Source organism: Bufo bufo, chromosome 2 (genome assembly GCF_905171765.1).
Source record: "Bufo bufo chromosome 2, aBufBuf1.1, whole genome shotgun sequence".
Taxonomy (NCBI): Eukaryota; Metazoa; Chordata; class Amphibia; order Anura; family Bufonidae; genus Bufo; species Bufo bufo.
In genome coordinates, this window is record NC_053390.1 from 429,761,436 (window position 1) to 429,789,223 (window position 27,788).

At 44.3% G+C, this 27,788-nt stretch overlaps 1 protein-coding gene across 2 annotated transcripts; it reads left to right on the forward strand.

The window, feature by feature from the left end:
• The first annotated feature begins 765 nt into the window (after positions 1-765).
• On the forward strand, positions 766-26,440 carry ARL9 (ADP ribosylation factor like GTPase 9). 2 transcript variants are annotated; one of them, XM_040417390.1, is made up of 4 exons: positions 766-2,975; positions 22,111-22,282; positions 23,580-23,755; positions 25,378-26,440. In XM_040417390.1, the coding sequence occupies exons 1-4, from the start codon at positions 858-860 to the stop codon at positions 25,564-25,566; spliced, it is 2,655 nt and encodes an 884-aa protein (XP_040273324.1). In that variant the 5' UTR covers positions 766-857; the 3' UTR covers positions 25,567-26,440. The 2 variants fall into 2 exon arrangements, with proteins under 2 accessions (XP_040273324.1, XP_040273325.1); XM_040417391.1 differs by having other exon boundaries at positions 766-934.
• The last annotated feature ends 1,348 nt before the right edge of the window (positions 26,441-27,788 follow it).

The window sequence follows — 27,788 nt, forward strand, 5'->3', positions numbered from 1 at the left end:
CCGGACCAGAACTGACTGCAGCATAGTGATTTATGACAACATCGGTTCCTATCTGATATGGGGTCTATTGTACTGTACTCACATCATCATGTAGACCCACAATCAGATACGAACTGACTGTACCATAAATCACTATGATAGCTCAGGTCAGAGGAGATGCGGCTGACACACAGGGAGCGTTTCCAGGACCGGTCATGTGAATCAGCCCATACACAGACAACTTTTTAAAGTGGCCTTTGTTACCTGGGCAGATTTATCAACTGCAACTTTGTAAAAAAAAAAAAAAATACCCTAAAAATTGTCTTAAAGGGATGGCATAGAAGGCGGAGTAACATATCAAGAAGATGCACCACATTTATAAAAAAAATCATGACATTTGATCCATCTGGCGCACGACATTACATGTGATGCATTACAATGGTGTCGCAATGCGACATGCTGCGATGTGACAGTCACATAATCCACCCAAGCCACATTTTTCTGCGACTTTCACTTCACAGTCGCAACATGTTGCACTGCGACCAGACATTATTTCAGTTGTAGCCATACCCCTTGATGTCACCGTGGAGCTGGACCCTAAACTGTATAAGGGTATATTCACACCTGACAGACTTTTCTCACAGTGCCCCATTTATTTGAATCATTGCTGCAGAAACAAACCCATTCAGAGTTATGGAATGAAGTTTCACTCCAAGGCATTCCTGCAACCAGCCCGGTGACTCCTCCCACACATGTGACTGGTCACATGATCATGACATCATCAAAGGTCCTTCAGCCGTCACATTGTCTTCCCTCAGTTATAGCACTCCAATGTAGACCTGTCTATTCCGCTGGATTTCTCCTCAGGCTGAGGGAAGATGTCGGTCCTCCGGAGCATGGGTCTGCCGGCTGCTTTGCTAGCTGCTACAGGAGGGGTGGCCCTGGCGACCTGGAGGTATCTGTCTACTAGGAGGCAACAGAGTGCAGAGCACGGGGAGACTCTGCGGGTGGAGGAGGAAGGAAATGTGGAGGTTGGGTCACCTCAGGGTGAAGAAGCAGGTGCCTTCAGAATAGGTGGGCAGCATGAGGACGGAAGGCAAGAGTTCAGGGCAGGCACAGCTGAAGAAGTATCTCCCCTGCATAATGTAGAGGGCGGAACGAGCTCACTAGGGAGTGATGGGCAGGCACCTCCGGGCACCTCACCTGTGTGTCAGAAGGAGAAGAGCGCAGCACCTCCGGGCACCTCACCTGTGTGTCAGAAGGAGAAGAGCGCAGCACCTCCGGGCACCTCACCTGTGTGTCAGAAGGAGAAGAGCGCAGCACCTCCGGGCACCTCACCTGTGTGTCAGAAGGAGAAGAGCGCAGCACCTCCGGGCACCTCACCTGTGTGTCAGAAGGAGAAGAGCGCAGCACCTCCGGGCACCTCACCTGTGTGTCAGAAGGAGAAGAGCGCAGCAGCTCCAGTCACTTCTAAGGCTGCGGAAGAGAAGAGCGCAGCACCTCCAGTCACTTCTAAGGCTGCGGAAGAGAAGAGCGCAGCACCTCCAGTACCTTCTAAGGCTGCGGAAGAGAAGAGCGCAGCACCTCCAGTCACTTCTAAGGCTGCGGAAGAGAAGAGCGCAGCACCTCCAGTCACTTCTAAGGCTGCGGAAGAGAAGAGCGCAGCACCTCCAGTCACTTCTAAGGCTGCGGAAGAGAAGAGCGCAGCACCTCCAGTCACTTCTAAGGCTGCGGAAGAGAAGAGCGCAGCACCTCCAGTCACTTCTAAGGCTGCGGAAGAGAAGAGCGCAGCACCTCCAGTCACTTCTAAGGCTGCAGAAGAGAAGAGCGCAGCAGCTCCAGTCACTTCTAAGGCTGCGGAAGAGAAGAGCGCAGCACCTCCAGTCACTTCTAAGGCTGCGGAAGAGAAGAGCGCAGCACCTCCAGTCACTTCTAAGGCTGCGGAAGAGAAGAGCGCAGCAGCTCCCGTCACTTCTAAGGCTGCGGAAGAGAAGAGCGCAGCAGCTCCAGTCACTTCTAAGGCTGCGGAAGAGAAGAGCGCAGCAGCTCCAGTCACTTCTAAGGCTGCGGAAGAGAAGAGCGCAGCAGCTCCAGTCACTTCTAAGGCTGCGGAAGAGAAGAGCGCAGCACCTCCAGTCACTTCTAAGGCTGCGGAAGAGAAGAGCGCAGCAGCTCCAGTCACTTCTAAGGCTGCGGAAGAGAAGAGCGCAGCAGCTCCAGTCACTTCTAAGGCTGCGGAAGAGAAGAGCGCAGCACCTCCAGTCACTTCTAAGGCTGCGGAAGAGAAGAGCGCAGCACCTCCAGTCACTTCTAAGGCTGCGGAAGAGAAGAGCGCAGCACCTCCAGTCACTTCTAAGGCTGCGGAAGAGAAGAGCGCAGCAGCTCCCGTCACTTCTATGTCTGTGAAAGAGAAGAGCGCAGCAGCTCCAGTCACTTCTATGTCTGTGGAAGAGAAGAGCGCAGCAGCTCCAGTCACTTCTATGTCTGTGGAAGAGAAGAGCGCAGCACCTCCAGTCACTTCAAAGGCTGCGGAAGAGAAGAGCGCAGCACCTCCAGTCACTTCAAAGGCTGCGGAAGAGAAGAGCGCAGCAGCTCCCGTCACTTCTGTGGCTGCGGAAGAGAAGAGCGCAGCAGCTCCCGTCACTTCTGTGGCTGCGGAAGAGAAGAGCGCAGCAGCTCCCGTCACTTCTGTGGCTGCGGAAGAGAAGAGCGCAGCAGCTCCCGTCACTTCTGTGGCTGCGGAAGAGAAGAGCGCAGCAGCTCCCGTCACTTCTGTGGCTGCGGAAGAGAAGAGCGCAGCAGCTCCCGTCACTTCTGTGGCTGCGGAAGAGAAGAGCGCAGCAGCTCCCGTCACTTCTGTGGCTGCGGAAGAGAAGAGCGCAGCAGCTCCCGTCACTTCTGTGGCTGCGGAAGAGCATGCACCCAGATCATCTGTAGATCCTCCTGTGGAAAAGGGAATCGGCGACTCCTTGTCATCTGCTGAAATAGAGCATAAGGTAAGAAGAAACTGATACTTAAGCCTCATGCACACGACTGGATAGCGTCCGTATGCGTTTCGCAATTTGCGGAACGGTGCGTACAGCCATTAATATAACTGCCTATTCTTGTCCACAAAAGGAACAAGAATAGGACAGGTTATATATTTTTTTTTTTGCGGACCACAGAACGAGCAACGGATCTTTTGCGGCCCCCTTGAAGCGAATGGGTCTGCATCCAAGCCGCAAATACTGCGGCTCGGATGCGGACCAAAACAACGGTTGTATGCTTGAGGCCTTACACTAAGCGACCTGCACACGAGTGCAGGTGAGCGCACATAAGATCCACACAATTTTCCGTGTGGATTTATGTTAGTTTCTGCACCAAAATCCACAATTTCTAGCAGCTGATTTTGTTACGGATTAGATGCGGTTTTGCAGCAGATCTGACCCTTCACTGGAAAAGGGTGAAATCCACAGCTAATGCTGCAGTCACATGTCAGTGTTCGGTCAGTGATTTTCATCAGTGATTATAAGCCAATAGCAGGTGCGGCTCTACACACAGAACAGGTGCAGATCTTTCCCTTATACCTTATCTCTGTGGAGGCTCCACTCCTGGTTTTGGCTCACAGTCACTGATGGAAATCACTGACCAAAATACTGACGTGTGAATGAGGCTTAAAACCGCAAACATAAGTGACATGCTGAGGATCTGGACATAAGCTTACATGACATTTGTGTATTCTTATGCACTTTGCTGGTACTGTACTACGCTGCTGTTTTTCCACACAGGAATTTGCACTAAAAAAACTGCACGTATTCTACAACATGTGCAGGTAGCCTTTCTGGTAGCCCTACTTGACTAGATCTGGAAGGCAGTGTTCTGAAAGCTAAAAAATAGGAACTAGTGTTGAGCGAACTTGTGTTGGAAGTTGGGCGTACAAGGTTGGGGTTATCTAAGAATTCAAGTTATAGTCCGTGGTAGTGGAATTCTTAGGCCCCTTTCACACGAGCGAGTTTTCCGCGCGGATGCGTTGCGGGAGGTGAACGCATTGCATCCGCACGGAATCCTGACCCATTCATTTCTATGGGGCTGTTCACATGAGAGGTGATTTTCACGCATCACTTGTGCGTTGCGTGAAAATCGCAGCATGCTCCTCTTTGTGCGTTTTTCACGTAACGCAAGCCCCATAGAAATGAATGGGGTTGCGTGAAAATCGCAAGCATCCGCAAGCAAGTGCGGATGCGGTACGATTTTCACGCATGGTTGCTAGGAGACGATCAGGATGGAGACCCGATCATTATTATTTTCCCTTATAACATGGTTATAAGGGAAAATAATAGCATTCTGAATACAGAATGCATAGTAAAACAGCGCTTGAGGGGTTAAAAAAAAAATAAAAAAATCATTTAACTCCCCTTAATCCACTTGATCGCGTAGCCCGGTATCACTTCTGTCCCCTTTACTGAATAGGACCTGTGGTGAGCATTAATTATAGGTCAAGGACCTTTGATGACGTCACTCCGGTCATCACATGGTCCGTCACATGATCTTTTACCATGGTGAATCACCATGGTAAAAGATCATGTGACGGACCATGTGATGACCGGAATGACGTCACCACAGGTCCTGTTGCTGCACAGAGATCAGATGGAGACAGAAGAAGATGCCGGGCCGCGAACAAGTGGACTAAGGTGAGTTAAATTATTTTTTTATTTTTTTTTAACCCCTCCAGCGATGTTTTACTTTGCATTCTGTATTTAGAATGCTATTATTTTCCCTTATAACCATGTTATAAGGGGAAATAATACAATCTACACAACCCCGATCCCAAGCCCGAACTTCTGTGAAGAAGTTCGGGTTTGGGTACCAAACACGCGCGATTTTTCTCACGCGAGTGCAAAACGCATTGCAATGTTTTGCACTCGCGCGGAAAAATCGCGGGTGTTCCCGGAACGCACCCGCACATTCTTCCGCAACGCCCGTGTGAAAGAGGCCTTAGAGAACCTGAACATTGTACGCTGAACTTGCAGGAGTTTTCCAAGGGTGGATACCAAGTTTTGAAAGTTACTGAGAGTGCAGCTCTTCACTATCCTACTTTTAAGCGCACTCAACTTCTTTTAAACCAATGACCTATCCTCTAGATAGATCATCAGCATCTGATCGGCGGGGGTCCGACACCCAGGACCTCCGCCGATCAGCTGTTTGAGAAGGCAGCGGTGCTGGCAGTAGTGCCGCGGCCTTCTCGCTGTATACCGCAGGCCCAGTGACGTCACGACTAGTATCACTGGCCTGGGCGCGGCTAAGCTCCATTCAAGTGAACAGAGCATAGCCGTGCCCAGGCCAGTGATACTAGTCGTGACATCACTGAGCCCGAGGGAAACTGAGAGAAGGTCACGGAGCTACTGCCAGCGCTGCTGCCTTCTCAAACAGCTGATCGGCGGGGGTCCCGGGTGTCGGACCCCCGCCGATCAGATGCTGATGATCTATCCAGAGGATAGGTCATCAGTTTAAACAAAGTGCAGAACCCCTTTAACCTCTTAGTGACCAGCCTGTTGTGGCCCTTAGTGACCAAGCGTTTTTCTTCCTTTTTTCATCGTCTTGCTCCAAGACCTATAACTTTTTTATTTTTCCGTCTATATGGCTTTATGAGGGCTTGTTTTTTGCAGGACAAGTTGTAGTTGTATTTTGGGGTACACATAACTTTCTGATTAATTTTTATTAACTCTTTCTGAGAGGGAAATAGGAAAAACAGCAATACTGCCACTGCGTTTTTCATAATATCTTTATTCTCTGGGTCAGTACGATTACAGTGATACCAAATACATATAGTTTTTTTTAGGTTTTACTACTTTTTTGCAATAAAACCCCTTTTTTTAAAAGAAAAATATGTTCTTACATTGCAGCTTCCCAAGACCCATAACTTTTTTATTTTTCTTTCTATGGAGTTGCGTGAGGGCTTGATTTTTGCCGGACGACTTGTATCTTTCATTGGTATCATTTTGGAATAAATAGCTCTTTTTGATCGCTTGTTATTACGTTTTTTCGGTGGCAACTAAGAATAAATTAGAGATTCTGTCTTTATTTTTATTTTTTTATTTTTTTACAGCGTTCACCGTAGGGGATAATTTATGTGATATTTATGTAGTCCGGGTTGTTACGGACGCGGCAATACTAAATATACGGGAGAGATTTTTTTTTTCCACTATTTTTTTCATTGAAAAGCGTATTTGCAATGAAAAAAAATGTGTAATTTTTTTAATGGAATATTTTTATTTTATGTTTTTTTTTCTTTTTTTTTACCACTTAATAGTCCCACAAGGGGACTATAACAGATAGTATTTTGATTGCTTTTAAAATGCAATGCACTATCCCTATAATGTATTGCATTTTAATTGCAATGCTATTTTAACATTGACCAGCAGGCTGCGCCAGAGAGACGCAGCCTGCTGGAAATTACTACAGCCGGGACCAGGGCCTACATCGGCACCCCGTGATAGCATTTGCGGGGTGTCGATGGGAGAGAGAGGGAGTCCGCTCCCTCTGTCACCACTTTACATGCGGCGGGCGCCCGCGGCATATTAGAGCAGGGCCGCGGCTCTCATGCCCAGCCTAAGGCCCCTTAGTGACCGCCATAAAAACACATATCTGTGGTCACTAAGGGGTTAACTAAGGAGTTCAGGACATACATTTGTACTTCTGCACACACCGTTGTAAGATTTATCAAACTGGGGTAAAGTAGAACTGGCTTAGTTGACCATAGCAACCAATCAGATTTCACCAGTTTGATAAATTTCCCCCCAAATGCTCAAAGTGTACCTAAACTTTAGAAAAACTTTATTAAGAACTATTGACAGGTAATTATTTTTTGAAATTTACTTAAATTTTTTGTGTGTTTTCCATGTGAAATAGACAACTGAAGTCCGGGTGTCTATCACATTTTTTAATCCGTACCCACTACAGATTCCACCAGAGCCGCAGTGAGCGCATATCTCTGCACCTAACTGTACCAGCTGGGCTCGGCTAAAGCCTGGCATAGATGTGCTGTACCAGGCTGGAGCGGGCACAGGCAGGAGTAGCAATGTACTATGCAGCGCTCCTGCTGTGCCTGCTCTGCTAAATCATGGCAAAACAAATCATGCCCGGGTGAAATCTGCTGTGGACATCTATGGTAATTCTGCAATAAGTTGTGGATTTGAAAATTCTGTTATGGTATGTTCACACGGCTGTGTTGAAAATTTAAGCACAGAATCCGCATCCAAATTCCTAGAATTTTCTTAAATGCAGATTTCTGTTTGAAGCATGTTTTGGTGTAGATTTTGATGTGGTTTTTGACATTTTATTGATTTCAATGGGAATTTCTATGCGGAATCCCCCCAATCTCTCCAGGGTGCTGAAGAGGGGATTTTTGTCTCTTGGAAATAGGAGATTTATGTATATCTCCGTTTTCCATCCCTTCTATTCTATTCCTAGCAAATTGCCTTTGTTTCCCATACAACCCAAATATCCTGTGTAAAATTACACCTCTTCCAGTCCTTCATATATCTCAGGAACAACACACAACCCTTGCAGATACTTATATATAAATATAGTTTACTGATAACATAGAGATGACAAAGCAATGGACATTATACATAAAGATACAGATAACACAATACATAGAGGACACCACCACACACAGCCACCTCAGTTCCTGCCCACCCTGGATGCTAAGCAAATGTGGCTAATAATGTGTGTGTGTATATATATATATATATATATATATATATATATATATATATATATATATATATATATATATATATACAGTATATCCAGAGTCCACTAATATACAGTCTACTGGATCTACTCTTCACTTCCAGTACCTGACCATTAGTACATGTACATATAGAGACTCATGCATAAACAGCATATATAATCTAACTGGTAATACAATTGCAGACTGCAAATATCTATATGTACACATATAAAGTCTACTGGGATATTATACCTATATACATACCCACATACGCCCACATAACTTAGCTTGCTCCTGCATCCATCGGTGTCCAGGAAGAGAAGCCTCTGCCTCACTCCTAACTTTCACCTATATCTTGCTGTGTCCCAGCCCCCCACCATCGACTCCACCCTGTGACCACCCAAATATCTCCCCCCATCTCTTGGTCAAGAGGATGTTGTTCAACTGCCTAGGATATGCTAACAAGGGACACAATGCTACGGGCCATACTGAATGGGTGAATACCACTGGGTCCAATTATTAGGCATATTTGTGTGGTCATCAGGATGAGGTTCTGGCTGAAAGCCATATTTCCCTTAACAGGTGCCCACGCTCCCCAGCTCTTGGAGGGCCAGCATACGGACACTTTTTAATCTTCTCCAGCCTATAGTACTTAAGACCTCTTCCTGTAGGTAATTCTAGTTTACTGGTTCCTGCAAAGATTTTCTTTTCCATTTGTCTGCCTCTGTACAATTTGTAGAAATAATCAGTCTGGGAGAAGGTGGTGCTCGCTCGTATCATGGGTTGCAGGCCCATACATCCAAGTATTAGTGGATCAGCACTCACTTTTTGATGCTAATAAATCTTCACTTTATTGCCATAAGAAGAATGCAGGCGGATGTGACGCGTTTTGGCTTGTTTCATAAAGGCTGTTTAGCCAAAATGTGTCATTTGCTTTTATTCTGTTTATGGAAATAAAGTGAAGATTTGTTAGCATCAAAAAGTGAGTGCTAATCCACTTTATCTATTCTGCCTGGGTACAGATCCCTCCCTATTTCCTGACTCTGACCCTCCAACTGCCTGACCCTATCTGTAAAGAAAATAAAAGTAGGAGTCACTCAGCACATCCCAGTGCACAGGAGCACATCAACATGGCTGAAAGCACAAAAGCAAAAAAAAACAATGCAACAGCACTCTGCAAACATAAATAACAAGGTATATACAATCGTGCCATACATGTGAGTACTGTTACAATTAGAAGACGCCTATGTGAAGCCAAGCTATCTGTAAGAAGCCCCCGCAAAGTCCCACTGTTGAAAAAAAGACATGCTGAAGAGGTTACAATTTGCCAAAGAGCACATTGACTGGCCTAAAGAGACATTTTGTGGACTGATGAAAGTAAGATTTTTCTTTTGGGTCTAGTGGCCGGAGACAGTTTGTCAGACGACCCCCAAAGTGAATTTAAGCCAACAGTACACTGAAGACAGTGAAGCATGGTGGCGCAAGCATCATCATATGGGGATGTTTCTCATACTAAGGTGTTGGGCCTATTTATCGCATACCAGGGATCATGGATCAGTTTGAATACATCAGAATACTTGAAGAGGTCATGCTGCCTTATGCTAAAGAGGAAATGCCCTTGAAATGGGTGTTCCAACAAGACAACGACCCCAAACACACCAGTAAACGTGCAACATCTTGGTTCCAGACCAACAAGATTGATCTCCGGATCAATCCCCGGATCTTAATCCAATAGAAAACTTGTGGGGTGACATCACAAATGCAGTTTCTGAGACAAAACCAAGAAATAGAGAAGAACTGTGGAATGTAGTCCAATCATCCTGGGCTGGAATACCGGTTCACAGGGGCCAGAAGTTGGTTGACTCCATGCAACACAGATGTACAGCAGTTCTCAGAAACAGTGCTTATACAACTAAATATTAGAAGTGATTCAAAGGAAAGCAAAATCCTCAAACATTTTTCAGTTTATATAGTGAATGTTTGAGTTTGTAAAGAAGAATACAAACACCACTATTTTTTTTGAACAGTCTAATATTCACTTTTCTTCAATTTTTTTTTTTTTGAGGAACAACACAAATTTGATATATTTGTCTTCATGTTTTGATTTGGAATAGAATGTGTAGTGTTCCCAATGCATTTGTGTGTATGGAAATACAAGCTATTAGAAGGATTTTGAGCTTTATTCACTTTTTTAAGCACACTGCTATTATTTTGAACACAACTGTATAATTTAGATAAATGGAGCTGATTTCCTGAAGATCTTCAGCGGATCTCCCAGAATTCCACAACAGCAAAATCCCCACAAAATGGTTTCACCCTCTGCATTTCAAAGGGTGATATCCGCAACATAAGTTGCTGCAGATTTAAAATCCGCAGTGTGTCTGTTGAGGAACGGTTGAGATGTATGCATATATATCCATGCATGCCTGCAAACACGTGCGGGCATGTATGGTATATATGTGCATACATGAGACATAGCATCATGGGACGATGTGCACAGATGTGCCCAGCATCTGTGCACGTCTGCCCATGGTGATCCCCAGGGGCTCATGCTGGCCCCTGTGGGAAATATGTGTCCCCTGATAATGTAGGGGCTTGTGTCCCCTGATAATGTAGGGGCTTGTGTCCCCTGATAATGTAGGGGCTTGTGTCCCCTGATAATGTAGGGGCTTGTGCCCCCTGATAGTGTAGGGGCTTGTGCCCCCTTATAGTGTAGGGGCTCCCCTTATATAATCCCCCTTAGATATGATTAATGTATACATGTGTATGGATGTGCCCCAAGCATCAATACGCATGTATATTATATATATCCCCCCCCCTCCTACAACTGAAACCAGGTGCATCGGTGTGAATGTGCCCCAAGAATTCACACCGATGCAATCTGGCTAATTACATCAGAATGACCAGACAAGGGTCCGGTCATCCTGATGGATACAAAGAGCTCAGATTCAACAGAATCTGAGCCCTTTGTTGTAATCATCCTCAGCGCTGCTGGAGATAATTACACATGATAGAAGAAGGGGAGAAGCCTCTCCTCCTTCTATTATGTGCATTCCGACAGTGCGATTACTATCGCACTGTCCGGAATGCGAGGTGCAGCAGGCGGGAGATCAAAGGCTTCTCCCGCCTGTCTGCAGCACGTCCCCGATGTGCTGGCCGGCGCAGTGACGTCATATCACTGCGCCGGCCCACGTGGATGATGGGGGCGCGCGTGCGCCCCCTGGTGGCGCGGGAGTGCGGGCCGCCGGGGGATAAATATCCGGCGGCCCCGGCACTCCGGGTTCTTCATCTGGCCCCCACCTGGAAGAGGAGCGCGTCCTGCGCTCCGGGAGTCAGGGCCTCCCACGTGGCAGCTGACCTGACCCCCCCCTTCATCTAGGAGAGCGCAATCGGCGCTCATGGCCGCAGTTAGGATCGGGGCCCCCACCCCCTGAAAGGGCAGCGCATCCTGCGCTCCACCGGACCCGACCCCTGCAGCCTTTCCTGCGCTCAGAGCAGAGCGCCCGACCGGACCTCCCCCCTGGACGAACGAGCAACAAAACCTTAAGTATCACCCCCTTTATCCTAACCCCTGGTCACCCCTGGTCTCCCCTGGTTACCCCTGGTCTCCCCTGGTTACCCCTGGTCCCTGTGTGAACCCCTGATCCACCCCTATCCACACCACCTCCCCTGATTAACCCTTTATTACCCTGATCACTGGTTAACCCTATATCCCCTGATCCCCTACTGACCCCTGGAACCCTAACCCTGATTAACCCCTAGTGGTTACCCTGGTCCTGTAGAGCATGCTTCTGCTCTGCAAACAAATCCTTTTAACCCTTCGTCATACCCCGTAGGGATAGTGAATAGTCAGGTGGGGTGGGTTCATATATTAGAATGTGTGAATTGTATAGTTAGTTGATGGGTAGAATTGGGAATGGGTAGTGTAGTTTAGGATGGTATATTTAGTGCTGTATTGTAGTGCACTGCGTGCGTAGTGTATTGTAGTGTACTGCGTACATAGTGTATTGTTAGTGTATTGCTTGGTGTAATAAATACTGTTATATTTATACCCTTTCGTGTAGCGTGTACTTGTTAGCGGTAGCGAGTTAGTAAGGCGCATGCAGTTAGCATAAGTGATCAGTGTAGAGCATAGCGAAAGTATTGTTATTATTATATAAAGGCATAAATGGGCGGAGTTATCACTAGATGGCTCCTCCTATTTATGAATATTAATTACCGATATTTGCATAAATATTGGTGATTAATACTCCCCCTTTACAGTGTCGTTATATGTGCATTTTCTTTCAGAAAGTACAGCGTGTGGATGAGATTTGTGAAAATCTCATCTACTTTCCTACTACTTTAATCCACTGCAGATTTTTCAACACTCAATTCTGTGGTGGAAAATCTGCAGATCTGCCACGTGTAGGCATACCTTAAAGCAAGCATCCTCAAACTGTGGCCCTCCAGCTGTTGCAAAACTACAACTCCCAGCATGCCCGAACAGCCTACAGGTATCAGCCTACAGCAGGGCATTGTGGGAGTTGTAGTTTTACAACAGCTGGAGGGCCGCAGTTTGAGGATGCCTGCCTTAAAGGGTCATACCCATATCAGACATCGATGGCATATCGCCAATATACGCCATCAATATCTCACCCCTGGACCTTCTCCCCCTCCTATCTCCAGAATGGGGCCCCCAAAGTGAATGAGTGCATGGAAGCGAGTGCGCTTGGCTATTTTCGTAAGTCCCGAATAGTGATTGGAGAGTACGCAGTGCATACACGGCCACCTCTCCATACACCACTATACGGCTGCCGGTGCTTGGCTATTTTGGAACTCAAATAGCTATGAATGGAGGTTGGCCGCGCTTGCACTGTGCACTCTTTTACTTTGGGGGGGCCTATTCTGGAGACAGGAGCGGGGACCCTCACCTATCTGACATTGATGGTATAAACCCTAGCAATAGGACATCAACGTCTGAGATGGGATTACCCCTTTAAGGTTGGATTCGCATGCGACAGATTTTGTTTCAGAAATTTCTGCGACTGAAGATCCATTTCATTCATCTGAATAGGGTTGTTTTGGCAGCAAGCAGTAGTCTGCCTCTCACGGAGGCTGACCACTTGACTGCTATGGGTTGTGAGGTAGAAGGGGGTTCAACACTGAGCTGCTTCTATTGTTTTCTGAGACAGTCAAATGTTTTTCTGCAGCTGCCACTAGGGCAGTGCTTCTCAATTATTTTCTGTCATGCCCCCCCTAGGAAGAAGAAAACATTTTGCGCCCCCCGCGCGACTGTAAATAGTATCATTTGTCTATAAAATTGTAATAAGTACACCTCTGCATAACACTGTATCCTTATTAACGTATAAGAGAATAAAAAAATAAGTTTGTAAAATACAAAGATTAAAAGCATAAAAATGAGCCACACTTACATCAGTTGTGGAGCAATGGCAATAAGGCATAGATGGATGAATGCCCCCTACAGGTCGCGTTGACGCGTTTCAAAGCATAATTAAAGCCTTTTCATCAGAACACTGACCTTTTTTGGCTGAATCGGCGGTGTCCCCTTTTATGTGTGTTCAACTCCTTTCTTTCAGGCGTTTTTCTGTACAGAGGACCGATTTCCGGGTCTAAAAGTCACACGGGCGGGTTTGGCCAATCAGGATAGAGCATCATCCAGGGTACTGCCTTCTAGTTTGTATACTTTTTCCTCCTCCATCCCCTGGTTACTATTTCTTTTCCCCTTTTCAGTTTTATTATCAGATTTTGTGTTTGTCCTACCTCCTCTCCTCGACCCCTGCTCTTTATGTTCTTTCTGTGCTTCAGCTCTTGTTTTCCCACCTGGTGATGCTGCGGATGTATCTTTGCGACTCTGCCTTGATGACATGCCGGCGTCCTGCTCTTTCTCCTCTGTGAGTGGCACTAGGAACCGGCGTATTGATTCCTGTATGTCTCCACGGGTCCTCTGCATGTGTCACGTGCGTTGGCGGTCACGTGGTCCTCCGCGTCGGGCTGCTACTGGGGCTGCGCTGGGACAATCTCCAGTGATCGCGCCGCGCTGCTCCCTCTTTCCAGCCGTAGAGTTGCTAGGCAACCGACGCCGTGTGGGACGCCGCTTGCGAGTGAGTCGGATAATCCGATCTGGACATCCAATATGACAGTGTTTGCCGAGGTCAAACAAGCCCCCCTTTACGGAGCCTCGCGCCCCACTATTTGAGAGGCACTGCACTAGGGGGAGCTTGACGCATAAGAATTTATAGAACTATTTAGTTCTATTGTAGATGTATTTCATATATACTTAGCTGCCCCTAGTGGTGGCTGCAGGTACGGCTGTAGCAGGGTTAACACTCATGCTTTACAGGTAAAACTCGAAAAAATTAGAATATTGTGCAAAGTTCATTTATTTCAGTAATGCAACCTAAGGTGAAACTAACATATGAGATAGACTCATTACATGCAAAGCGAGATATTACAAGCCTTTATTTGGTATAATTTGGATGACTATGGCTTACAGCTTATGAAACCCCAAAGTCACTATTTTGAGGTCCCCTATGCTCAGGGGATATGGATTATTTAGTTGACTAGAGTGTGACACTTTGAGCCTAGAATATTGAACCTTTTCACAAAATTCTAATTTTAAGCTGCATTAATGCACTTCCTTTTAATTTGCATTACTGAAATAAATGGCCTTTTGAACGATATTCTAATTTTTCGAGTTTCACCTGTATGTGTATCCACAGTTTTACCAGTTTGGCTTCATTTGCATAACTGCATTTGACATAGATACACGTCTGATTTGCACTTTTTGTGGGTCAGACACTTTTCCCAATACATTTTGTCACACTGCAAAACATCGCTGTGAGGTTGCTGTCCATAGTGAATGCAATGAGCAGCGGGAAAATCTTTTCCAAATCACAGCAGCCAAGTATTGCCAGTGTGAGACATGAGCTCTATGATGCTGTATGGCACCAGAGGCATGATCGTATTCTTCCTAAGGGCTTATACACCTGACCGTTGGATGTTTTGCAGTCCGCAAAATACGGATACCAGCCGTGTGCATTCCGCATTTTGCGGAACGTCCGGCCCATAATATAACAGTCCTATCATAGTCCGCAATACGGACAATAATAGAACATGTTTTTTGGGCAACGGCCATACGGTCACGGAATGCACACTTGAGTAATTTTAGTTTTTTTTACAGCCCCATTAAAGTGAATAGTTCTGCATACGGGCCGCCAAAAAACCCGGAATGGAGATGGAAAAAAATAGGTTTATGAGCTCTAACCCAGAAATTCGGACCAATGTTCTGAACGGAGTCGGGTTATTTACATACAGTGCACATGCCATTTTAAATGTTTTTGTATTATTTTTTTTTTATTTTTTATTATTATTACTTTTATTTCTTTTCTGAAATAATAAATTGATGGTAGGCCCTCTTTAATGACCAGCTAATTTTTTATTTTTTTTGTTTGCCTCTGCATTTCAGCAGCCATTTATTTTCTTGTTGCCATTTCTGTAAGGCCAAGTTCACATCACCATTATTTTTCCATTCTTCTGGTCTGTCAGAAAAAGAAAAAAAAGCAGATCCTGAGCATCAGTTTTGCACATTTGGCATCCGTTTGAGCCATATCCGTCTGAGATCCACTATATTTTAGAAGGAAAAAAAAGTGTTGCATGCAGGACTTTTTTATTCTGTCTAAAAAACAGATCTCAGAGATACGGCTCAAACGAATGCCAAATGTGCATAACTGATGATATTCTTTTTTTTTTTTTACAGGATTTTTTTTTATTATTTTTTTTTTATTCTTCTGATGGATCAGAAGAATGGAAAGCTAAACGGTGATGTCAACGCTCCCTGAGAGGTATTTCTTTTCACTTCTGATTATTTTGGTTTACATATAAATGACTGCGGAATTAAAATTTTTTTTTTGTGAATAGGGAAATAAGTTTTATTTTTTTATACTGTTCCAGTTTCACACTGAACAACTTGATAATTTAAACAGGGTTGTCCAGGAAAAACTGACTTGGGGTCCATTCACACGTCTTTAGAATGGGTCCGCATCCGTTCCGCAAATTGTGCAACAGGTGCAGACCTATTCATTCTCTATGGGGCAGGAATGGATGTGGACAGCACACAGTGTGCTGTCCGCTTCTGCATTTCCGGAGAGCGCCCCTGATTTCCGGGTCCGTGGCTCCGGAAAAAAATAGAACATGTCCTGTTCTTGTCTGCAATTGCGGACAAGAATAGGCAGTTCTATGGGGGTGCCGGCCGGGTGTATTGCGGATCCGCAATACACTACGGATGTGTGAATTGACCCTTTGATCCATCAAACCCACTTTGCCCTCAGGCGTATCGCAAGATGCAAACTCGGATCACATGTCCCTGTCCACCAGCATCACTTCCATCACTAAGCTCTTTTCTGTTCTGGTCTAGAGAAATACCCTGAGCATGTCACTGCTTAAAGGGATATTTGAGTTATTTGACGTTATCCCTAACCATTAGGCCAGTGGGGGTCCTACCACTGGGACCAGCACCAATTACAAGAATGGGGACCCTATACCCTGTGGAGCCCCACGAAAAGAATGAAGCAGCAGGTTGGGCATGTGCGCAGCCTCTCCATTCATTTGCCGAGATAGCTGAGCGCTGTACTCTCCATGCGCTATGGGGTCCCGTTCTCGTGGTCAGTGAGGATTCCAGGGGTAGGACCCCAAATAATCTAATAGTTATCTCCTATGTCTTGTGGTTAGAGGATAACTTCACATAACGAGAACACACCGTTGTCCAGTTTCTCATATCTATTTATCTATCTTATCTAATATTACTATTTACCTTTCTATCCATCTCCTATCTTATCCAAAATCAGAAAAACAAGGCAGCACTCCAAAGAACAGTGAATAGGGTGTTGGACCAGATTTATTCCTCAGCAATGTATCAGCCCAGCACAATGAGGTCTTTGTTGAGCCTTGACTAAGCCCTCATTGTGCTGGGCTGATACATTGCTGGGGGATAATGTGGGTCCAACACCCTATTCACCGTTCTTTGGAGTGCTGCCTTGTTTTTCTGATTTTTGGATCATACAGTGGACCATGATAGCACCCACTACACCTGTATGACCATGCTGCTGCCTTTGTCTTGTTTAGTCATATCTATCTGCCTGCCTATAGCTAACTGCCTGTCTATCTGTCATCTTTGATAATTCACCAACCATGCTTTTACCTGTTGTTTTCTTTTGCTAACATGATGCACAGTGTATACCAAGGTAGGTAAAGATGTGTTTGCTTTTAGGTCACAGTTGGATTAGATTTAACTGCATTAACTGCCAAATCTTATTAATGACGGCTCCCATTAGCCACGTCACCACATTTGCTTTCTACCTCTTGTTTCCACTTGAGCCTTGCTATTGTTGTGGACATGAGAGCCAGTAATTTGGGCATGAACTCACACGAGAAGGAATGAAGAAAAGTATGGTAATGTCTTGTCTGTTTCTCAATATTGATGGTGCTCCTTATGTTTTGGTCTCCTGAATGGATTTATTTTACGAATGTGTGCAGACCTGGTGTTAACCATTCTTACTTACATTACATATGCATTTATTATGACTTTTATTTATGTATTTCATACCAGTAAATTGTGTAACCTGTTACACTATTCACGAATTTGTGGAGGTCTCAGTGATCAGACCCCAATGACAATATATTTATTTAACATGTCATAAAGGTTGGTGGTAGGAACCAATTTAATGAATGCTTGTGGGATGAGTAGCTGAAGTCTATATGGAATTTATGACAGGTAATTCTGTAAATCTGACCCCAGAGGTGAACATACACAGATTTATTAATATATTGTTATTATTGAAACTGCGTGTTCAGGGATTTTGGAAGACCACTCAGAGGTTGAAGTGCTCAGTATCACATTGCAGTATCCTCCAGCAGTAGTCAATATTTTGTCTTTCAGGTGCCATGGTGTCCATCTCGGGCTTCCATTCTGTTGTTCTGTTAGTGGAACAGAACAGAAATATGCAATGTCCGATGCAGATGTGCACAGTGCCTTATGAAATTGTCCCAGGGTAACAAGGCTCAGCAATACAGATGAGCACATTTCTTGAAATTCGTTTGACTCCGATTCAAACAAATAGGTTGTAAGATTGGATTCAGCTACAAATAATTTGATCCAAATTAAAAGTGCTTAGATTGCCCAGAAAAGTCATGTATAGACACTGTGAGGTCTCCTAGGACTTTATCTAAACCCCTTTCAAGGTCTTTAACGCGAGGACAGCATTAGTAATGTCAAAGTGACAATGACATACACTCACCTAAAGAATTATTAGGAACACCTGTTCTATTTCTCATTAATGCAATTATCTAGTCAACCAATCACATGGCAGTTGCTTCAATGCATTTAGGGATGTGGTCCTGGTCAAGACAATCTCCTGAACTCCAAACTGAATGTCAGAATGGGAAAGAAAGGTGATTTAAGCAATTTTGAACGTGGCATGGTTGTTGGTGCCAGACGGGCCAGTCTGAGTATTTCACAATCTGCTCAGTTACTGGGATTTTCACGCACAACCATTTCTAGGGTTTACAAAGAATGGTGTGAAAAGGGAAAAACATCCAGAATGCGGCAGTCCTGTGGGCAAAAATGCCTTGTGGATGCTAGAGGTCAGAGGAGAATGGGCCGACTGATTCAAGCTGATAAAAGAGCAACGTTGACTGAAATAACCACTCGTTACAACCGAGGTATGCAGCAAAGCATTTGTGAAGCCACAACACGCACAACCTTGAGGCGGATGGGCTACAACAGCAGAAGACCCCACCGGTTACCACTCCTCTCCACTACAAATAGGAAAAAGAGGCTACAATTTGCACAAGCTCACCAAAATTGGACTGTTGAAGACTGGAAAAAATGTTGCCTGGTCTGATGAGTCTCGATTTCTGTTGAGACATTCAAATGGTAGAGTCCGAATTTGGCGTAAACAGAATGAGAACATGTATCCATCCTCTGATGGCTACTTCCAGCAGGATAATGCACCATGTCACAAAGCTCGAATCATTTCAAATTGGTTTCTTGAACATGACAATGAGTTCACTGTACTAAAATGGCCCCACAGTCACCAGATCTCAACCCAGTAGAGCATCTTTGGGATGTGGTGGAACGGGAGCTTCGTGCCCTGGATGTGCATCCCTCAAATCTCCATCAACTGATAGATGCTATCCTATCAATATGGGCCAACATTTCTAAAGAATGCTATCAGCACCTTGTTGAATCAATGCCACGTAGAATTAAGGCTAATTAATTGGCATCAAGTGGAGTTGTATGCAAATACTCACAGATCAATGCCTCATTCATTTTCACAAATGTAATGTTTTCCACACTTGTGGAACATAATTCTGTCTGGTAAATCAAATATTTCAGGTCAGGTACACTAGTCTGTGAGCAACTGAGATTGATTGTTTTTTTTTTTAAAGAAACGTTGCAATATGTTTTATTTTATTTTAAATTTAGAATAGTCCTGTGCAACTATGATGCAGAAAAATATATCAACCAGTACACTGTTGGCACCAGGATTAATGTACTTGAAGATTTGTGTCTTTGATTGTGATTCTTTTTTATTTATTTTATTTTTTTTAAATTGGGCTGGCAGATGGCAAATGCACATTAAGACAAGATGAGTACTGTAGCTTTAAATGTTGATGTGCAGTACAGAGTCTCACGGAATGACTGCAGCCCAATGACACCAACTAGTATACTGCTATACATTGACTCTATCCTCTCTGTTGTTTAAAGGGGTTATCCAGTATCTACAACAGCCCCCCCATGTGCAGGGCCCCTCAGTGGGAATATACTTACCCCGCTCCCTGCGCTGCTGCTGGTCTCCTACAGGGATGAAAACATCCGGTGGGGGTCGCAGAACAGACTTCTATTGAAATATTGGGTTCGCATCCAATCCGCAAAAAATCTGGATCGTATGCGGACCAAACACATGACATCATAATATGGGCAGTCCAGAATTTGTTTATAGGCATAGTAATCTTAGTGTATGTAAACTTTTGACATTGCAGAAAGTAATAAAAATGCCTTAAAATATTCTCTCTCTCTCTCTCATATTTTCTCTCTCTCTCTCATATTCTCTCTCTCTCATATTCTCTCTCTCTCTCATTCTCTCATTCTCTCTCTCATTCTCTCTCTCATTCTCTCTCTCATTCTCTCTCTCATTCTCTCTCTCATTCTCTCTCTCATTCTCTCTCTCATTCTCTCTCTCATTCTCTCTCTCATTCTCTCTCTCATTCTCTCTCTCTCTCTCTCTTTCTCTCTCTCTCTCTCTCTCTCTCATATTATTCTGGCATTTGGAAAATAATAATAAGGGTAATCCTAATTGACCAAATGGTATCCCTGTATTAATACTGTTAGAACTGTTATTGTGTTGTGTTATTTATGCTGAAAAATGAAAACTCAGTGGGGTTTTTTCCCCATTCACCTGAGAAAGAGTTAAAAGGATCTTCTGACTTTTTACTTAAAGGGCTTCTGTCTCCCCACTAAACAACATTTTTTTTTTTTTTTGTGTGTACTTATAATCCCTATACTGCGATTTATCCATACATAATGTGATTAATCATTTTGGTTCAGTAGATTCTGCTAAAAACGTACTTTTATAATATGTAAATTACCCGTCTACCAGCAAGTAGGGTGGCTACTTGCTGGTAGCAGCCGCATCCTCCTATCATAAAAACGCCCCCTCCTCATGTTGATTGACAGGGCCAGCGGACAGGATCTTTCTCTGCTGGCCCTGTTTGCATTCAAAATCTGGCGCCTGCGCCGTACCTGTCTTCAGTTGGCGCAGGCGCACTGAGAGGAGGACGCTCGCTTGCTACTTGCTGGTAGACGGGTAATTTACATATTATAAAAGTACGTTTTTAGCAGAATCTACTGAACCAAAATGATTACATTATGTATGGATAAATCGCAGTATAGGGATTATAAGTACACAAAAAACAGTTTAGTGGGGTGACAGAAGCCCTTTAAGATAGGTCATCAGTATCTGATCAGTGGGGGTCCAACACCCAGAACCCCCGCCAATCAGCTGTTTGAACAGGCAGCAGCACGGCCTTTTCCATGTTTGCAACCACATAGCCATACACTGTATAGCGGTTGTGCTTGGTAATGAGCTCAGCCCCATTCACTTTAATGGAGCTGAGCTGCACCTAGGCCATGTGACCAAAGAAACGCGTCATCACTGACCTAGGAAAAGCTGAGAGAAGGACGCGGTGCTACTGCGAGCACCTCTGCCTTCTTCAACAGCCGATTGGTGGGAGTCCGGGGTGTCGGACCCGAACTGATCAGATACTGATGACCGATCGTGAGGATAGGTCATCAGTAGTAAAATGTCGAAAAGCCCCTTTAATAATAGTTAGTAAGTGTGTGTACCACAAAATGGCACCAATAAAAACTACAACTTGTCCTGCAAAAAACAAGCACTCATACGGCTACACAGACGAAAAATAAGGCAACGATGGATAAAATTGCTTGTTCACTAAAGCCCAAAATGCGTAGAGGGAGAAGGGGTTAAAAAGCATAGAGTAAGGCTGGGGTACACCTAGTGAGTTTGATTTATTTTAGTGACAGCTGCAGTGCACAAGATAGCATACAAGTCAACTTACAGCTTTAGACTACAGCTGTCACTCGATGGTTAAAATCCATTAAAAGTGCGATGGAAGTTCATCCCCATCCCACAGATGCAGTTACGTATACTGACATGTAGGTAGTGGTAAGATGATGATGTCGCAGGTCGATATGTGTTTTATTTCATGTTTTAGTTCTCTGACGGTGGACGGATTGTTAAATGGTCACACACAGGGTACTGTAAACCTACTCCAGGTTGCGCCTGACCATCATTAAGAGAGAATCTGCAGTATTGGCGTAGGGGCTCAGCAGTTCACTTTACATTCTAGGTGCAGGTTTGTGTAATTGCTACAATGCCCAATCTGTACATTGATGTGATTTAAAGGGGTTTTCCAGGCTCCTTATATAGGTCATACTATCCAATCAGTGACAGCCCGACACCCTGCACCCCCATCAATCTGCATTTCCCTGCAGCCTCTGGTGCTGGAACTAGCACTCTGAATAGAGCAGACAGCAAATCTCTGTTCTAGTAGCAGTGCCAGATTACTGCAGCTCAGCTACCATTAAAGTGAAAGGGAGATGATCTGCAGTAATCTGGCATGGCCACTACACCTTGAATAGAGCTCAGCTTCTTGCTCCATTCAGAGTGCTAGTTCCAGCTTCAAACGCTGCAGGGAACAGCTGATCGGCGGGGGTGCCGGGTGTGGGACCCTCAATGATCCTGAGAATAGGTCATCAATATGAGCAGCAGTATCTGTTACATGTGTTGTAAGAGCTTTCTCTATGCTGACTACAATCTGCTTTGCTTCTTTGTTAGGAAAAGCATGCACCATGCAAGCAGGTTTTAGTGCTCGGTCTGGATGGAGCCGGGAAGACAAGCATCTTGAACTCTATTGCCGCCAATAAAGGAAAACGTATTACAACACCCACAGAAGGAGTAAATGCGATGTGTGTCAGCAACGGCAATTCCAAAATGGACTATTTGGAAAGTAAGTTTTAAGATTTAGTTGATTCTGTAGCCAAAGCTACAGTATGCTCCCCTTCAGCTTGGGCAACTATTCAGTTTCCTGCTTAGGCTACTTTCACACTAGCGGCAGGACGGATCCGACAGGCTGTTCACCCTGTCGGATCCGTCCTGCCGCTATTTCGCCGTGCCGCCGCTCCGTCCCCATTGACTATAATTGGGACGGGGGCGGAGCTCCGGCGCAGCACAGCAGTGCACGGCGAAAAGCCGCCGGACTAAAAGTACTGCATGTCCAACTTTTTAGTCCTGTGGCCTCTCGCCGTGCTGCACCGGAGCTCCACCCCCGTCACAATTATCGTCAATGGGGACGGAGCGGCGGCACGGCGAAATAGCGGCAGGACGCATCCGACAGGGTGAACAGCCTGTCGGATACGTCCTGCCGCTAGTTTGAAAGTAGCCTAAGACAGAGTGGCTTCACACTAAAGCAGGGATGGCCAACCTGAGGCTCTCAAGATGTTGCAAAACTACAACTTCCAACATGCCCAGACGGCCAACAGCTATCAGCCTACAGCAGGGCATGGTGAGAATTGTAGTTTTACAACAGCTGGTGAGCCACAGGTTGGCCATGCCTGCACTAAAGGCTCATTCAGATGGCTGTATGTTTTTTGCGGTCTGCAAAATTACGGATCTCTTTTCTTGCGGTTAGTTCAGCATGTCGGCAAAAAAGCGGATTGCATTCCACATTTTTGCTGACCTATAGACTTCAATAGGACCACATCCCGATTTTCACTGACAAGTATAGGACGTGTTTTTATTTGCTTTGCGGGGCCGTGGAAGTGAATGGGTCCACATCTAATCCATAAAAAAAGCGGATCAGATGCGGAAAGCAACATATGGCCGTCTGAATGAGTCCTAACAGAGAGGGCTTTTTTAATAGTTAAATCAATTCCTCTTAACAGCCCTTAAATTCATAATGACCTCAATAGCTAACTATATACAGTATCCCCTACATAGGGATTATACAGTTCCCACTCCTTCCTTTGACGTCAGTCTAACTAAATCATTAGACTTATATTTGCTCTATAGATCCGTTATATCGGCTAGCACCTCAGTGCATTTATTTCCCGTTGTTTAATGGTGCCAACATATTCCACCATATTTGTCAGCACTCACAGTGTAATATTCCGGTCTCTGGTGGACACATATTACAGTTTTTCTGATGGAAGCACAGGATACATAGGCTGACTTTGTATGGGAATTTTGGGGGCAGTCTTCATTAACATTTGCACTCCAAGCCAAGGGATTTTCTTTTTCATCTACAGTTGGGGGAAGTGAGCAGCTTCGTCCTTACTGGAAAATGTACCTCGCTAGAGCCTTTGCTGTTATTTTTGTGGTGGATTCTGCTGATCATGGTCGTCTTCCACTCGCCAAAAGACATCTTCATCAATTAATCCAACAAGACTCTGTACTTCCTCTTCTGGTACTTGCTAATAAACAGGTATTGATTGATGGTGCATGCTGTTATAAATGTGCCCGTTTATTTTAAATATTTGATATAACTAGCTCATAGTATGGAGAATTATAAGAGAAACCTGTCACATTGAACTTGGGGTCCGATCTGCCAGCGGTATGTTAGGGAGCAGAAGGAGCGGAGCAGATTGATTCAGAGTTTTGTGGCAAATGACAGTATAATTTTTGTAATTTATGAATCTGAATCTCTGCTCGTTCTGCGTTTAGGAGCCGTGTGGGTAGACCTGCTTGGTGATTGACAGCTCTATATGCACAGTCATACACAGATGGCTGTTGCTTCTGGGTCCGTGTGGTTGCGCCACAAAAGATAGGACAAGTCCAATCTTTGGCCGCAACATGCGGATCACAGACCCTTTGAAGTCAATGGGTGGACATTGCAATGCGGGGTGCACGTGGCCAGTGTCTGTTTTGCAGATTCACTGTCATGTGAATATTTTTTTCCCACAAAACTATATATTGATTTGCTCAGCTCCTCATGCTCTATAATACACCGTGCATAGATTTCAAAGCATTTCCAATGTGGCAGGTTCCCTTTAAGTGGGAAAAATGAATTGTCAGTACGTCAGAGGTATAATGGTGACATGTGGCCTTAGACACTATGAGACCTCAGTTTCTTATCCTCTCTTAATATTTAGACAGTGTAATCTTAGACTAGACAGTCTAAAGATGCAACAAATGTATCAAAGTGGCTCACACTGGATGATAAATCTGGATTAGGCTACTTTCACATCTGCGTTTTCAAAGCCAGAATTAAACTATTCAGTTTTGTCCCCATTCATTGTCAATGGGGAAAAAACTGATCATGATGCAGGACACAAAATTGCTGCAAGCTGCTGTTTTGTGTCCGGTTGGCGAAGAAAACAGGTCAGGCGCCCGTTGACTTACAATGATTTTCATACCAGATCCGGTTTGTTTAGTTTTGATTTAATACAACTGGATCCTGTCGATACACATGGATCTGTTTGATTCCAGTTTTGAGATCCTCTGCGGGATCTTAAAACCAGAATTAACAATGCAGATGTGAATGTAGCCTAAGGGCTCATGCACACAAACATATTCTCTTTCAGTGTCTCTTCCATTTTGTTTTTTTTGTGGACCGTATGCGGAACTATTCATTTCAATGGGTCCGCAAAAAAAAACGGAAGGTACTCTGTATGCATTCCGTTTCTGTATGTCCGTATTTTCGTTCCGCAAAAAATAGAACCTGTCCTATTATTGTCCGCATTGCGTACAAGGATAGGACTGTTCTATTAGGGGCCAGATGTTCTGTTCCGCAAAATACGGAATGCACATTGACGACATACGGTCGTGTGCATGAGGCCTAAGATTGAGACACTTTTGTGTCAGTACTGTATACACCACCTACAGGTTAACGTTTTTCTATAGACATTATTAAGCAATTAGGAAATGCCGCTTACTAGCCACAAACAACCATCTTATTTGCATAATCTGGCAATTTATTATGTCCAGGATTCTTTGATATTGAGACATTTTATGCAGTAATACATTGCAGCATTTTGCTATATTGAAGGCTCTGTGTTGGCGGTTGATAACTGTAATATCCAAACACCTTTTCTGTTTTCTCTGTAGGATTTGGAAACTGCACATCACATCCCCGAGATTCACGATGCCCTGGCACTGTCAGAGATCTGTGAAAAGAGGAAGTTATTTCTAATTGGAACATACGTGACAAAGGAGGGCTCTGAGGTTTCCTCTGGGATTCAGGACACCAAAGAATTTCTTGCACATCTGCTCTTAGAAAACTCTGAAATCCAATAACTCTATTTGTCCGACACCAGTACTATCACTCAGTATAAACTGGGGTGTCCTGTTTGGATACCTACGTTTTAAATTTAAAGGTCCCTGCCAAAGATGATGGAACCGAGGTCAGATGATGTCCATAATGTAAATGCTCATTACCCCTGCACCAGTGCTGGAGGGAAAATGAAACATTACATTGATATGAGCATCCATTCATTTTCACTGAATGCTTGCGATCCCCCAGAATACATAGCAACACTGCTGGGAGTCCTCAATAGGGCTGGACTGACCATTAGGGCGAAGCCCAAGGTGTCATAGCCAGAAGGGGCCCTGCGATTGATTCTTTAAAATTTAAAGGTAAAGTCTGCAGAAAACATGGGCTACATGAGATAAATACTGCCCAAATGTATTATGTTAACCTGACAGTAGTGCATTTTTAACTATGGTGGCTGGTCAGGGGCCATGACTGTTAGTGCCCAAGGGTGCAGACCTCTCAATTTTCTGGTTCTCACTAATGCGAGAGAATATTTCGAGAGGTTGTCTTGACTAAATAGCTTCTTTTTAATAATGGGTCAGAACACAATGTGTTATAATTAAGGGTGGTGGATATTGTATACTGAAGGTGATCACATATTGCAGCAGTCCATTTTCTGGTTCTCCTTCTCCTGCATCACTGCCAGTTCATAGTTCTCAATGATGTCACTGGTTTCTGGAGAACTAATAGACTGCAGTTAATGTCTAGCGGACTGATAATTTCTGTATCTTTAAACAGGTCTCAGGAGTCTTGGGTACTGCAAATAATGGCTTGATTGCTGAGATGTTCAAGACAAGCCATAATCTACTATGTTGTACAATACAGTCTAGGATTGCGGTGGTGGTATGGGATATGGAGTAGGACAGAAAAAATGGCAGCAGAAAATCTATGCTTTCCACTTGCCCTTTTGTTTATTAAACCATCAAAATCTGATAATTTGGTTTCCTACTTTGAATATCACAAAGCAGCAGCTGCAGTCTGTAGAAAGGCAGAGAGGGTTACTATGCAGTGATGTTTAAAAACGCTACCCTAAACCTCACGTGCTTGACTATATTACAATTTTTGCACAACATCTGTCGTATGATATTGTAATAGGGCATCCACTTTATACAGACGTCATACTTTTTTTTTTTTCTGTAGTGTTCAAAAACATGTTCCACTGGATGCTGTATTAAAGGGGTTCTCCAGGAATTAATGAAAATACTTAAATATTATTTGATTATAAATATATTCCCAAATACCTTTCATTAGTTATAATGGCTTGTTTTGTCTGAGGAGCAATCATTAGCAGAAATAAAATGTCCGCCATCCTATTACACTCAAACTGTCCTAATTACACAGGAGGACAAGTTACTTCAGGACACTGAGGTAAAGAGCTGCCTCAGCCTCCTCTCTGCTCTACTTGTCAGGGATTATGATCACGAATACAGTTTAATATGATCTTCAGCTGAATCTCTGTGGGAATGGAGTTGATGAGGAGACATGAAGTACAGAGAGGGTGTGGGGATGTGGCCAATGAGCAGCAGCACTTGTATGCAGTCTCCATTACCACAGTCTGTCCTGTCCATTCTCTCTGTACTTCATGTCTCCTCATGAACTCCATTCCTACAGAGATCCAGCTGAGGATCACATTAAGCTGTATTCAGGATCATAATCCCTGACAAGCAGAGCAGAGAGGTGGTAAAGGCATCTCTTTAGCTTAGTGGTCTCCTGTGTGATTAGAACATGTTTTGTCTGTACTACTAGGACGGTGGCCATTTTATTTCTCCTAATGATTGCTCCCTAGCCAAAACGAGCCATTCTAACTAATGAAATGTATTTGGGAATATATTTATAATAAAGTAATATTTAAGTATTTTCACTTTCCTAATTCCCGGAGAACCCCTTTAAGTAGCTGTTCTTCTGTAAAAGCATTAGGGGAATAAAACGATAATCCAGTTGAATGTGGAGCATCATGAGGTGGCACACAGAATTCCTGTGGATCTCTAGTATGAAGCTCTGGGGAATCGCCGTACAGCTTCCTGCACATGGCTCTGCCATGTACAAGAGGCCTTATCCAAAAAAGCCAAACCACAGGATCAGCCTCTGCATGCCTAGATTTACAGTTCATTACCAACTAAAGGGCCCTTTTACATGGGCCTAAAGAGCAGGCAGGGATCAGAAATGAGTAATGTTAACTCCTGATCATTGCCCACCAGTTAGCTGC

What these genes read in the sequence shown, in the direction of transcription:
- ARL9 (XM_040417390.1), top strand. Translation starts at nt 858, where the DNA reads ATGTCGGTCCTCCGGAGCATGGGTCTGCCGGCTGCTTTGCTAGCTGCT. An exon ending in CTGCTGAAATAGAGCATAAG is followed by an intron (nt 2,976 to 22,110) that starts GTAAGAAGAAAC and finishes CTTCTTTGTTAG; the next exon opens with GAAAAGCATGCACCATGCAA. An exon ending in TGGTACTTGCTAATAAACAG is followed by an intron (nt 23,756 to 25,377) that starts GTATTGATTGAT and finishes TTTTCTCTGTAG; the next exon opens with GATTTGGAAACTGCACATCA.